Raw genomic sequence first — 14,455 nt, 5'->3', positions numbered from 1 at the left:
GTGTAACACACACACACACACACACACACACACACACACACACTTACTTTTTAAAATAATTGACCCATTTGAGATAAATATTCCTTTGTAGTCGAACAAAAGCATAATAAATAGTATATACTCACAGCTTTTTGAAAAATTTCATTTGTATTCTTGTATTCTTTTCTCTCCAGGCCTCAAGGATTGCAAGTATAACTGGATCAATCATCAACCTGCTTGTCATTCTCCTCTTAGCTCGAGTATATACACACCTAGCTCATTACCTAACCAAATGGGGTAAGATTAATTTGATGCACACAATTCATCGTGATAACAATAAGAACCTCACTATTGATTCCCTGGCTCAGTCAGATGATCTCATTGCTACAAAGCCCAGCTGCTGTCCAGGGTCACTTCCACTCCACACTCTGGATCAGGTGTAAACTGACTGATGTTACAGTCATAACTAGAGCACAAGATTCCTGATGAATTAGCCGATTCAGTTTCCGGGGATGATATGGCTTCCTGCTGATTTCTTTGTTCCACAAAGACAGCCTTTTTGGTTTTTGCTAATCATTTTCCATGGAATCAAGTCAACAACCGTGAAAAAGAAAGCCTAGCAGAGCAAGTTGGATGTCAGTGATAGCCAGAGGATTGTTTTGTCTATCTATGGTGTAGGAAGGCTTTGTACAGAATAGTTTGAGTCAAGGTTCAGAGGGAATGATGAGAGGGAAATAAGTGTGTTCTCTGTTCCATTTGTTTCAGAAATGCATAGGACTCAGAGCAAGTACGAAGATGCCTTTGTCTTCAAGGTGTTTGTTTTTCAGTTTGTCAATTTCTACTCCTCGCCCATCTACATTGCTTTCTTCAAGGGCCGGTAAGTAGAACTGACTTCATTAAAGTTAAAAAAAACTATGTTTTACCCGCCATTCCTCTCTAAATCTTGCCAGCTCTCTGGAATAAAAATGAGGGGCACAGATAAGGTGAATGGTCGTGATCTTATCCAGTGCAGGGGAGTCCAAAGCTAGAGGACGTAGGTTTAAAGTAGCAAGTTTAGGGGCAACTTTTTACACACAGAGGGTGATATGTATATGGGATGAAGTGCTAGAGGAAGCAGTTGAAGCAGGTTCATTTATGACAATTTAATGACACTTATACTGGTAAGTGGATAGCAAAAGTTTCGCAGGATATGGGACGAGGCAGGCGAATGGCACGGTCTGAGGTAGTCTACTTGGCCTGCATGGTTGAGTTGAGCCAAAGGGCCTGTTTCCGTGCTGTCCACTCTGTAACTGTTTCCAGTGAGGAACCCAGCAGAGTCCTCTCAAAGGAGACATTTCATCCTGTTGAAAGGGTGCTATGTGACCAGAGAGAAGTGGCCTTCTCTAAAAGAAGCTTGACCAATAACACAACCCAACAACTTACGTTCATAACAAAAACAGTTGCCTTAACTTAGATCTGCTTAAAGAGAAGGTAGGATCAAATGGACAGGTATGCCAATAGGGTAGGATCATACGATCATTTTCTGCACAGTGCTAGATTAGCCAGCCTATCATGTCTTTTCCTGCCAGGAAGAAGCTGTTGAGGAAAATCCCATTTTATAGCTCTTTTCAGCTTGGTCTTATTTAAAGGCTTCTGCCTCCTTTCCATCAACAAGTTCGAGACATGCTCTGGAGACCATCTTTTCATCAACTGCCCAGTGGTCTGGCTGGAGGCTTGTGCAGTCTATAAAAACAATTCTGGAACCTTTGGGAAATCTGGCCCATTTCTGCATTGTATATTCCATGTATCAGATTACGTCTGGACCAAAGTCTACTCCAATTCATGCTTGTATTTAGTGGGACTCATTCCATCATTCAAATCTCTTACTTTTAGACCTGTAACGATTTCATGAAACTTTCACTGAATGACTTACTGTATAAGAGAAAAGAGACCTAAGGACTTTGAGATTGGAAGACAGAATGAAACACCACAGAAGGAATCCTCCTCACTAACTTTCATACCAACAACTGGAAGGCTCATAAAGGAAAGGTTGGACAGGCCAGCTACGTACAATATATACTGAAGTTCAAAGATAGAGAGAGTTCTTGGTAAGATCTTGAAGGATCTTGACACATGCGTGTAGAGGATGTTTCCTCTGATGGGAGTGTAGGGTAACATAATTGGGAGAAATGTACATATTTCACAACCACCATCAATAAGTTGAGGTTTCACTTTAAGAGGGTAGTCTGACGTGATGACATTATTATGTAGAAGGTTTTTGGCATATTTTTGTGGTGTAGGAGTTCAATAAAATGTGTTACGGGTTTTGTTAAACATAAAACGCCTCAGTTCGTTTTATTTGTGGAAAACTGCATTGGTGACCTCAATGCTCTCGGATGATTCTGGAAATTCTGGACGTTGAACATGTTGGCCAAGACAGTCACTTTGAAACTGCTGGAGTTGGGAGAGCAAAATGCTGTTGCTTGGTTCGTACAAGCTGAGGCCTAGTTCATCCTGTGAGAAACCACCAACAACACCAAATATTTCTGTGTGGTAGCGTTGCTCAGCAACTCCAGGGCTCCAAGAGTCTGCTTGAACACCCGCCTGAACATGATAAATACCGATAGCTGAAAACTCCTCTTGTACAGACACTTGGGTTATCGGAGTCTGAGTGTGCCGGACCGTTGCTCTCCTCATCCGATATTAGCGATGATAATCTGTCAGAGCTAATGGACAACATGCCCTCTTTCCTGGGAAATCACCATCCTTGTTTTATTTTTAAAGAACTCTTATGCAGCAAATGCCTGATCAAATTTGCATAGTGCTCACTAATACACCTGTGCTGGACTATAGGGAGCTTGTTAAAATGGCCACACTCAGCCAGGCAGTGGTGCATCATTCCTTCTCCTTTCCCTGCCTCAATAAGTCCAGTCAGTGAGGCTCCCAATGTAAGAGCTGTTGGCTTGTGGATGCCAGGGACTTTGGGTTGTTTCCCTGTTGAGCTTACTCAACTGCTGGGCAAGTTCCCAGACCTCATCAAGCCCATATTCTCCACAACAGTCACAAATCATGGGGTCGAGCACCATATTACCAAAACTGGCCCGCCAGTCCACGCCCGTGTATGTAGACTGGACCCAGAAAGGCTGGCAACTGCAAAGCCTGAGTTTTCCAATAAGGAAAGACTCAGAATAGTGTGCCGGTCGAATAGCCCCTGGGCTTCACTCCTCCGTTTGGTCCCCAAGTGTGATAGTGGCTTTTCAGAGTCAGGTTTATTATCACCAGCATGTGTCGTGAAATTTGTTAACTTAACGGCAGCAGTTCAATGCCATACATAATAATATAGAAAGAAAAAAAAGTAAAATCAATTACAGTAAGTATATATGTATACTAAATATTTAACGTTTAAATAGTGCAAAATAGAAATAATACATATTAAAAAAAGTGAGGTAGTTTTCATAGGTCAATGTCCATTTAGGAATTGGATGGCAGAGGGGGAGAAGCTGTTCCTGAATCACTGAGTGTGTGCCTTCAGGCTTCTATACCTCCTTCCTGATGTTAGCAATGAGAAGAGGGCATGTCCTGGGTGATGGGCGTCTTTGATAATGGACGCTGCCTTTCTGAGTCACTGCTCTGGTTGCAGCCCATGTGATACCGATGCCTTAATGAGGCCACCACCCCGGATCGTTACCAGTCCCACACATTCAAGACTTATCAGCACATTTAGCCGGAAAGTTAACTTTTTCCAAAGTGGATCTTGTTAGGGACTGCTATCAGATGCCTGTGTGCTCGGAGAACATTCCCAAAACGGCTGTGATAGCCCCGAGGGGCCTCTTTGGATTTCTGAACATGCTGCTTGGACTGAAAAATGCAGCACAGACTTTCCAACGGCTGATGGATTCTGTATTGAAAGATTTAGATCTTCCTTTTGTTTACCTGGATGACACACTTGTTGCCGGTGCATCCAAATCCGAACATATATTCCATCCCTGCACACTTCCCCAGCACTCAATCCAACACAACTTGATTATTAACCCTGCTAAATGCCATTTTGGGTTGTCAACCATTAATGTTCTCGACCATCGCATCTCCGCAGAAGATGTTGAACGGTTCCCATCAAAAGTAGCCACTATTATGGGTTTCCTTCTGCCCCGCTCCACTAAAAGAACTACAGGCCTTTTTAGGCATGGTGAATTTCTGTCTCTGTCACATTCCACGAGCTTCTGAGCTTATGCTACCCGTGTATAGTGCACTTAAAGGCAATACCCCTGATCAAGTGCTTGACCGGGCAGTGGACATTGCCAGGGCATTTGATGATACCAAACGAGCTCTTTCTAACGCGACCCTACTGGCCCACCCACTCCCGCTCCCCAACACACCCATAGCCTTTACTACTGACATTTCAGACTATGCTGTGGGTGTTGGTCAGAAGCGTGAGGGCAGCCGCTCACCACCATCCCCCCGAGAGGAAGTACAGTTTGACTGCGAGCTTCCCAGTCTCTAGCTGGCTGTCCGCCATTTTGTTTTCTTCCAGAGGGTTACCATTTCGCAGCATTTGTTGACTACAAACCCCTCGTGCACGTGATGGCCTAAATATCTGACACTTGCTCTGCACGGCAGCAGCCCCATGTGGCCTACATATCACAGTTCACAACGGATTTACAAAATTTCAAGGGGAAAGTAATGTCGTGGTGATTGTCTCTTGTGGCCACCGGTGAAGTCATACACATCAGGGTTGACTATGCCAGCCTGGTAGCCGATCAAGCTACTGACCCGGGCCAGAAAGCCTCACTGAAACTGGTTGCACTAAAGTTCTCTTGGCACGGCCTCATAAAGGACCTGCGTGATTGGACTGCAGCCTGTGTGGAGTGCCAGTGGGCAAAAATTAACTAATGTCAGGCACCACTGGCAACTTTTGAGGTCTTGAGCAGCGGTTTGACCATGTCAATGTGAACCTGGTTGATCCTCTTCCCCCCTCCCATGGTTTCACGTACCTCCTTACCATGGTGGACTGTACCCCCAGGTGGCCAGCGGTCGTCCCTCTAGCATCGATGATGGCTACAGATGTGGCTTGGTCGTTCAGCAGCACCTGGGTTGTTCGGGCTGGCTCTCCATCTGATATTTCCTCTGACCGCGGTCCCCAATTCATTTCAGACCTCTGGGCTGTGATGGCTCATAACCTCAGTGTTAGGCGACATCACGCCACTGCGCATCACCCACAGTCCAATGGCCAATGCAAGCAGTTTGACTGCTCCTTAAAGGCTGCTCTGAGGGCTTTCCTGACTGATGAGTGTTGACATGATCATCTCCCATGGGTGCTGCTGGGGCTCAGAACCTCTCCAAAGGAGAAACTGAAGTGTTTGCGGCTGAGATGGTGTATGGGCAGCCGTTACTAGTGCAAAGTGATTTCATTTTAAACGCCATGACTGCCTGATTGGCCCCTCAACAGTGTTCCTTAGTAAGTTCAATTCCTTTTCACCTATTCCTTCCTCCCATCACAGCGTAGAGCAAACTTGGGTCCCTGTTATTCCACCTCGTTTGTTTTCATCCTCCATGACACACACAACATGCCCTTAGACCCCCTTACAATGGCCCATTCAATGTTTTAGAATCCGGAGAAAAGTCTTTTATCATAGATAATATGTTCAGGTTAACACCTCTGTTGGTACATCGCCTTAAACCGGTCCACCAAGGTTTAGGGTATTCTGTTGCCATGCCCCCAGCATCACAACATGACCATGAGCATGTCAACGCATGTCTGGACACGTGTCCATGACCATGAGCGTGTCAACGCATGTCTGGACGCGTGTCCATGACCATGAGCGTGTCCATGACCATGTGTGTGTCAACGCATGTCTGGACGAGCCAGGGGTGCCTGAGGTTCCTCCACCTATGGAACACAGGACCTGAGCTGGTGGCTCATCCGAGCTCCAGACAGGCTCTCTCTCTAAGACAGAATCTTGGGGAGCTAGCCTGTGTAGGGTAACGTAATTGGGAAAATGTACATAACTCACAGCACTGAGTGGCGGTTTCACTTTAAGGGCCTGGTCTGATGTGATGACGTTATTACATAAAGGGATTTTGGTGCACTTTCACTATGTAGGATTTGGATTTCAATAAAATGTGTTTTGGGTTTCGTTAAACATAAAATGCCTCAGTCCATTTTATTTACAGAAACCTATAGGAGAATCCAGAACTGGGGTCATTATTTAAAAGGCACCCATTTAAAATGATGTGATTAAATACTTTTTCTCAAATGGTCATAAAACTTCACGGGGTGGTGGAAAGGAGTCTGAATCGTTTTAAAGCAGAAGTTTTATGCAGGTTTATTCTCATATGCACAGCTACACCTGTGCTCAGGTGTGTTAAAACAACTTGCCGCAGCATCATAGGCATATAATATCAACTGAGCAGCATTCACAAACAAGCTATACAGAACCTTACAGGGAAGAACACAATTAGTGCAAAGCAACAAAACAAAATTTGTTTTAGTGCAAAGTTAGTTCAAGCACCATTGGTTTGGGAAACGGTTAAAGGGGAGTAGCAGTTCTTACACCTGGTGGTGTGCTAGTTCCAGTTTCTGTGCTCCCAGACCAATGGTAGCTGTGAAAAGAGGGCATGGCCTGGCGTTTTGATGATGGATGTTGTGTTCTAGAGGCAGTGCCCCCTGCAGTGGAGAGGTGTGTGCTCGTGGCGTATTGGGCTGAGTTCACTACACGATGAGCAATGGGGTGAAAAGTTGCTGGGGCTAAGGGAATGCATAATTACGGCTATCAAATCCACCATGATTTTATTGAGAGGTGAAGAAAGCTGAAAAGACTGAGCATCCTATTTGTATGTTCACTCTGTGCAGTAAACTCCAAGCCCCTACTCAGGCTCTGTAGCTCTAGTTCTTCTATCGTCATTGTCTTCTGAAGGTTACGATTGAACCCGCTTTGGCCCATTCCTTTAGGTCGTGCAATCCGGTTCACAATAACTTGCTGTGCAAGCAAATCAAATCTTAATGAGTTTTGTGATTGCCACAATTCAGTGGCAAAAAGACACAAACTGCGAGAGCAACTCAGCAGCTCAGGGGCGTTTGTGAAGGGAAGTGAGCAGTCAATGTCTCAGGTGGAGACTTTTCAATTGGACTGAAAGATAGAGGGAGCTAGCCAGTATAAAAAGGAGAGGAAGGGGTGGGGTAGGAGCTGGCAAATGATTGGTAGATCGAGGAGAGGAGAGTGGAAACACTGACCGAGATTGGGAGGTGAGAGGTGATGCTAACAGTGGACTGGACAAGATGGAATTTGATAGGAAAAGGAGGAAAATTAGAATTAATTGAGGGAGGTGGGGAGACAGTTGGGAGCAGTGGGGGGGGAAGGGAAAGAAATAAAGTGATAGGGAGCTGGCTAGGGAGGGTTGGAAAGAAGGCTTTGGGTGTAAGAAGACCTGTATAGACCAGATGGAGAACAAAAGGGACAGGGGGGCAGCGGGTTACCTGAAATGGAGAATTCAGTGCTCTTCTTACATTGGATGCAGGGGTGGCAAAATGTAAAAGCACCAAACTGAGGTGGAGCAAACCTGAAATGAAAGCTGAGGCTGTTGGAGACACTCAGTGGGCTGGACAACAGCTGGGAGTGCAATAAGTATCCTGGTGCAAGGACATTGACCTGAAATGTTGCCTCTATTTCCTCTTTCTTGCTACTTGGTGGCAAAATCGAAATAGTTCCTTAGGAATTTTATTTCTCATCCCTGTAGTCGTCAAGTCATGCAGCACAGAAACAGGCCCTTTATCCCTTGAGTTAATGCCGACCATCATTTACGAGAGTCCTATACCAATCCCATTTTTGTTCTCCCCACATTCCCTTTAACCCACCTCTCCCAGATTCTACCACACACCTACACACTTTCGGGCAACTTACAATAATGTACCAACCTGCACGTCTCTGGAATATGGGGAGATGGGGGAGTGGAACACTGTTAAGAAACACACACAATGTGCAAACTCCACAGAGACAGCACTGGAGGTCGGTGGGACCCCTGATCTTTGACATGCTGAGGCAGAGGCTGCATTCGTTGTACCATTGTACCAGGATCTCTCTGAAGCTCTGATTCACAGGATAGTTTGCATTTGCTTCATGTTTTTGAATCGTTAAACTTATTTTCATTTTTTCTGTTCCTTAGGTTTGTTGGTTATCCTGGAAACTATGAATCACTGTTTGGAATCAGGAATGAAGCAGTGGGTATCAGATTATAACAAAATGTGTTAATTACAGGATGCATTCAGATTTTTAGCCAGCAGTGTAAATGTGAGCTAAGCATTACTGAAGTCAGCATTATTTGAGCCAGACCCCAATCCTGGTCTTTGTGGAGAGTGAGATCGAGGATGTATTAGGAGGCAGGGTAGGGCAAAACTCGTACTCAGACCTTTTATTTTTAAGTGAGGTCTTAAGAAGCGGAAGTACTTGTATACTACAGCAGTCTCAAAGCAGCCTATTGGCATTCCTAACATGCCCATTTCATCGTGACGGGAGGCATTGATACTTAAATGTCCTTGTGCTTCTCTTCAGATGATAGGCTCCACACACAAATGCTGGAGGAACTCAACAGGCCAGGCAACATCTGTGGAAAAGAGTGCAGTCGACCTATCAGGTCGAAACCCTTCATCAGGACTAGAGAAAGAAAGATGAGGAGTCAGAGTAAGAAGGTGGGAGGAGGGCAGACAGAAACACGAGGTGATGGGTGAAACCAGGTGAGGATGAAGTAAAGAGCTGGGAAGTTGACTGGTGAAAGTGATACAGGGCTGGGAAAGGGGGAGTCTAATAGGAGAGGACAGAAGGCCATGGAAGAAAGAAAAGGGGGAAGAGCATCAGAGGGCGGTGATGGGCAGGTAAGGAGATGAGGTGAGAGAGGGGAAAGGGGATAGGGAATGGTGAAGGAGTAGGGGGCCATTACCAGAAGTTTGAAAAATCGAGGCCTCCCAGATGGAATATAAGGTGCTGTTCCTCCAACCTGAGTGTAGCCTCATTGCGACAGTAGGGGAGGCCATGGACTGACATGTCGGAATGGGAATGGGAAGTGGAATTAAAATGGGTTACCACAGGGAGATCCCTCTTTTTCTGGTAGGTGCTCGGTGAAGAGGTCTCCCAATCTATATCAGGTCTCACTGATGTAGAGGAGGCCACACTGAGAGCACCTGATACAACAGACGACCCCAAACAGACTCACAGGTGAAGTGTTGACTCGCCTGGAAGGACTGTTTGCGGCCCTGAATGGTATTGAGGGAGGGGGTGTAGGGGCAGGTGTTGTTCCGCTTGCAAGGATAAGTGTCGGGGGATATCAGTGGGGAGGGACAAATGGATAAGAGAGTTGTGGACCCCTGTGGATCCCTGCAGAGATCAGAAAGTGGGGTGGGGTAGGGAAAGATGTGATTGGTGGTGGGATTCCATTGGAGATGGCAGAAGTTATGGAGAATTATGTGCTGGACGCGAGCTTAACTACTGATGTCTATTATAATCCCACTATCTCTCACAGCTACGTAGATTATACCTCTTTCCACCCTGTTACTTGTAAAAACCCCCTTCTCTCAATTCCTCCATCTGTGCCGCATCTGGTCTCAGGATCAGGCTTTTCATTCCAGGATGAAGGAGATGTCCTCCTTCTTCAAAGAGAGGGGCTTCCTTTCCTCCACCATCAACGCTGCCCTCACCTGCATCTCTTCCATTTCACGCACACCTGTCCTCACTCCATCCTCCTGCCACCCCTCCAGGGATAGGGTTCCTCTTGTCCTCACCTACCGCCCACCAGCCTCTGCATCCAGCACATAATTCTCTGTAACTTCCGCCACCTCCAGCAGGATCCCACCACCAAGCACATCTTTCCCCAATCCCCCTCTTTCTGTTCTCTGCAGGGATCACTCCTTACATGACTCCCTTGTCCATTCGTCCCTCCCTCCTGGCACTTATCCTTGCAAGCAGAACAAATGCTACACCTGCCCCTACACCTCCTCCCTGACTACCATTCAGGGCCCCAAACAGTCCTTCCAGGTGAGGCGACGCGTCACCTGTCAGTCTGTTGGGGTCATATACTGTACCTGGTGCTCCTGCTGGGTCCTCCTTATATCACTGAGGCCCAGTGTAGATTGGGAGATCGTTTCGCCAGATGCCCACGCTCCATCCATCAGGAAAAAAATAGGATCTCCCTCCTGTCATAATGAGGCCACACTCAGGTTGGAGGAGTAACACCTTGTATTCCATCTGGGTAGCCTCCAAACTGATGGCTTGAACATTGATTTCTGGAACTTCCAGTAATGTCCACCCCTTCTCCTTCACCATTCCCCATTTCCCTTTCCCTCTCTCACCATATCTCCTTGCCTGCCCATCGCCTCCCTCTGATCCTTCTCCCCCTTTTCTTTCTTCCATGTCCTTCTGTCCTCTCCTATCAGATTCCTCCTTCTCCAGCCCTGTATCTCTTTCACCAATCAACTTCCCAGCTCTTTACTTCACCCCTCTCCCCTTCCCCTCAGTTTCACATATCACCTTGTGTTTCTTCCTCCCCTTCCCCCACCTTCTAACTCTGACTCCTCATCTTTATTTCTCCAGTCCTGCTGAAGGGTCTCGGCCCGAAACGTTGACTATATTCTTTTCTATAGATGCTGCCTGGCCTGCTGAGTTACTCCAGCATTCTGTGTGTGTGTTGCTCGGATTTCCAGCATCTGCAGATTTTCTCTGGTTTGAGAAGGTAGGTTCCTGTTGAGAATGGTGTGGTGCAGCTTCTTATCTCCACGTTTAGGTTTGCACATCTGTTGTTTGAGAACTGATGAGATTCCCTGGACTGAACAATATAATGCTTTTATTCTGGGATTTGGGATTCCTCCCCTACCAAATTACACTCTGGAAAGGGTGCTCCATTAAAAGGGAATCTTATTTTACTTTAGTACTTACTGTAAGTCCTCTACCCATTGCTTCTGTTGCAGAGATACACAAAACTTGTTTTTCCTGTGCTATTGTCTTTGGAAGCATCTTTTTCTGGTACAATCTGAGAACCATCTAATATTTAAAACTCTATCCAAACCACTATTCTTTGTTTCCTAAAATTGTTTCACAGTGTTGGTAAAAATCCATCGATCACAACCTTGTAAGTATTGGTGATCCCTTTGAAATTCACATCTACGAGTATAAAGTTAGCAATCATGACCCACCCATTACTTTGGCAACTCAAACAGACAAACCATTAGGCCAAGCCACTTACAAGCATGACCCTAACAAGAGCTCTCAAGGCCATGGATAGAGGCTGGATAGGCATAATCCATGCGCACAAAATGTGTATATATAAAACAAGTTGAACTTGCATTTGAGAGTTACACCCGTCGGGCCTGTATGAGGTTTGGGTTTGAGCTACTGGGTTCCCCTTCTGCTGCTGGCCATGTTCAGAAGGGTAGGCTGAAACGTTCAGTTGGTTACTGTCACAGGTGCATTCTCTGTGCCAGGTGTTAGATGAAGATACGCAAATGCACTCAGAGGTCAAGCCCCTCATCAGGTGTTCTGTTGGACTCAGATCTGTGCTTGCTTTTCACAAATACAAGTACTCAGGCGTTCCGGTTTACACTAAATATGCTTTTACTTCAACCCATCAAACTCATTCTTCCAAAACTCACTCACTTGAATATTTCTAAACAAAAACCCGTTCAACTCTCAACCATTTATTGATTTCCTTGGTCAATACTGATTGGATTACACCAGTATTGATCATGGTTAGAATGTGTGTGCTTTACATGACTGGCTGACACTGTCTCTTGCCCTAAGAGGATAGCTGATTTTGAGATAATGCTTTAGGATCACTTTCTAACATTTGTAGACTGGAGGCCCAAGATATCCTGCAGGTGTTGGAAACGCACACTGAAGGAACTCAGCAAGTTGGTCAGTATCTATGGAAGAAGCGAACAGTTGACATTTTGGGGTGAGGCTCTTCATGAGGAGTTGAGGGGGAAAGGGCAGAAGCCAGAATAAGAAGATAGTGGGAGGGGGAGGGGCATGAGCTGGCAGGTTAAAGAGACCAGGCAAGGCAGAAGGTTAGGTTGGTGGGGATGAAGAGGGGATGAAAGGGAGTAAAGTGAGAAGTTAGATGATAGGTGGAAAATGCAAAAGTCTAAAAGGAAGGAGAGGACAGTAGACCATGGAATAAAGGGAAGGAGGTGTGTGTCCAGAGGGAGGTGATAGACAAGTCATCATGACAGTGGAGGGGAAGAGAAGAGTTGAGGGGGCCACAGGAAGAAAGGAAAACCAGGGGAGTGGTTTTTGGAAGCTAGGCAAATCTACACTGATGCCATCAGGTTGGAGGCTACCACAGCAGAATTTAAGGTGTTGCTCCTCCAACCTGTGTATGACCTCAGTGTGGCAATCGAGGGTGTCATGGATGGCTGTGTCAGTGTGGGAATGGGAAGTTGAATTGAAATGAGTAGGCAGCGGGAGATCCTGGCTGTTGCAGTGGACAGAGTGAAGGTGCTCCCCTGATCTGTGTTGGTATCACTGATGTGGAGGAGACCACACCCGGAACACTGCATGCAAAAAGAGCACCTAAAGGTTTGCAGGTGAAGCACTGCCTCACCTGGAAGATCAGTTTAGGGCCTGAATGGTGGTGAGGGAGGAGGTGTAGGGGCACCTTCTCCCTCATACTAAGTACCTATCAGCTATCACCACCTGGCTTCTATCACCGATCACCTCCTGGCTTCTCACATCACCATTCACTTTCATTTCCCCTTTCCCCACCCACTAACTTTCAAATTTGTCCACTAACCTGGACTTGCATATCACTTCTCAGCTTGTGCTCCTCCCTCTCCCACCTGTTCATTCTGCCTTCTGCCCTCTTCCTTTCCGGTTCTGATGAAGGGTCTCAGCTCAAAATGTCAATTGTTAGTTTCTCTCCATAGATGAATTGCAAGTAGATGTTCTCCTCTCTTCATTTCCATTGTGATAGATATTGCTCGATTTGCTCTGTGCCCTCCCTCTCATAGATTATGTATGTTGCTTCTGTAAGATGCTTTTGCTCTTCTGGATATGTCATTCAATGTAGATCCTGTGGAAACACTCAGCAGGCCAGTCAGTGTTTGTGGAGGGAGAAATGGAGTATTAACCTGCCTTCAGAAAGTTATTGACTTCCTAAAGATGCTGCTCCATCTGCTTATTTTTCCAGCATTTATTGTTTTATTCCAATATATATTATAGCCAATGAATTTACTTTAAATGTTCTAGTGTTAAGGATAAAGGGCAGTCAGTCTGTGCACAACAAGCTCCCACAAGCAGCAATGTGATTAGGACCACATGCTTGGACCAAACTCCATTTAAAGTCTAGATTTTTATCAGTTTTTCATATTTTTTCCAACATTAAAAGCTAAGGTTAGACCATTTTCTTTCTATTCCTCTATAATGATGTTCACTTTTTTGTAGAAATAATTGATGCCCATCTTAGAATGTTATTCACCTGTACAGAATCACACACCGGAGACAAAAATGTCACTTGACACTTTGTAGCAGCGCTGCAAATTAATTCCTATCAAAGTGCTCTTTCTCCACTAGTTACTCCCTTTCAAGTTGTTGTCTAATTTCCATGGTTACTTCCACTGACACATCCTGGCATTCAGGCCAATGATCGAGCTTCTGTTAACATCTTCTAAAACAGGTGCATTATGATTCTGGCAATCTGCTATCCAATTGTTTAGAAATCCCATTAGTAATTTACTGTACTACGTAACATCTGCAAAAAAAGTTTATAAAGGTGTTAGTTGGAATTACATCCTGTCCAGTAAAACTGCTAGTCTGGCATCATCAAAGTCGATGCTGAATTCATCAACATCACCATTATGTGCCATGTCCCATGACGTGGGCGATCATGACCCTGATTGTTCTTGGCAAATTTTTCTACAGAAACAGTTTGCCATTGCCACCTTCTGGGCAGAGTCTTTACAAGATGGACGACCCCAGAGATTGTCTGCCTGGCATCAGTGGCCACATAACCAGGACTTGTGATGTGCACCAGCTGCTCATACGACCATCCACCAGGTGCTCCCATGGCTTCATATGACCCTGATCAGGGGCTAAGCAGCTGCTACACCTTGCCCAAGGGTGACCTACAGGCTAGCAGAGGGAAGGGGCATCTTACACCTCCTTTGGTAGAGACGTGTCTCCACCCCGCCGCCCAAATGCTGCATTAATAGAGTTTTACAGCATATGGTACGATTTGACTGTCCCATTTTCCTAGAGCATTCAACATAGTTCATTGATTGGAACAAACCCTAGGAGAAAAGCAGGAAATGCTGGAAATGTTCAGCAGGTCAGGCAGCATCCCAGGAGAGAGAAACATTTAACATTTCAGGTCAGAAATCTGTAATATTTACTCTGTAATATTTATCTGCCCATGTGTGCTGCCTAAGCTACTAAGTCACTTTTTAATTCCAAAGTTCCAGCACCTGCAACCTTGTTTTGTTTTTGAAGCCTATGAATACAAGTAAATCTCTTAATGATCC

The 14,455-nt window shown here is 45.5% G+C and overlaps 1 protein-coding gene across 6 annotated transcripts in view; it reads left to right on the top strand.

Annotated features, from left to right (window-relative positions):
* LOC140725299 (anoctamin-7-like) overlaps window positions 1-14,455 on the top strand; it is a 209,795-nt gene that overhangs the window by 157,693 nt on the left and 37,647 nt on the right. For all 6 annotated transcript variants that reach the window (XR_012098312.1, XM_073040598.1, XM_073040599.1 and 3 more), the window contains 3 exons: window positions 174-276; window positions 745-856; window positions 8,119-8,173. Coding sequence is in view for 5 of the 6 variants with exons in the window: in XM_073040598.1 (XP_072896699.1) it covers window positions 174-276; window positions 745-856; window positions 8,119-8,173 (270 nt within the window). In the remaining variant the exon portion in view is untranslated. The remainder of the gene's footprint in view (window positions 1-173; window positions 277-744; window positions 857-8,118; window positions 8,174-14,455) is intronic.

This window comes from Hemitrygon akajei, chromosome 3, assembly GCF_048418815.1.
Source record: "Hemitrygon akajei chromosome 3, sHemAka1.3, whole genome shotgun sequence".
Classification (NCBI taxonomy): domain Eukaryota; kingdom Metazoa; phylum Chordata; class Chondrichthyes; order Myliobatiformes; family Dasyatidae; genus Hemitrygon; species Hemitrygon akajei.
The sequence above is the reverse complement of the archived record's forward strand: the minus strand, read 5'-3'. Positions and strand labels throughout refer to the sequence as shown.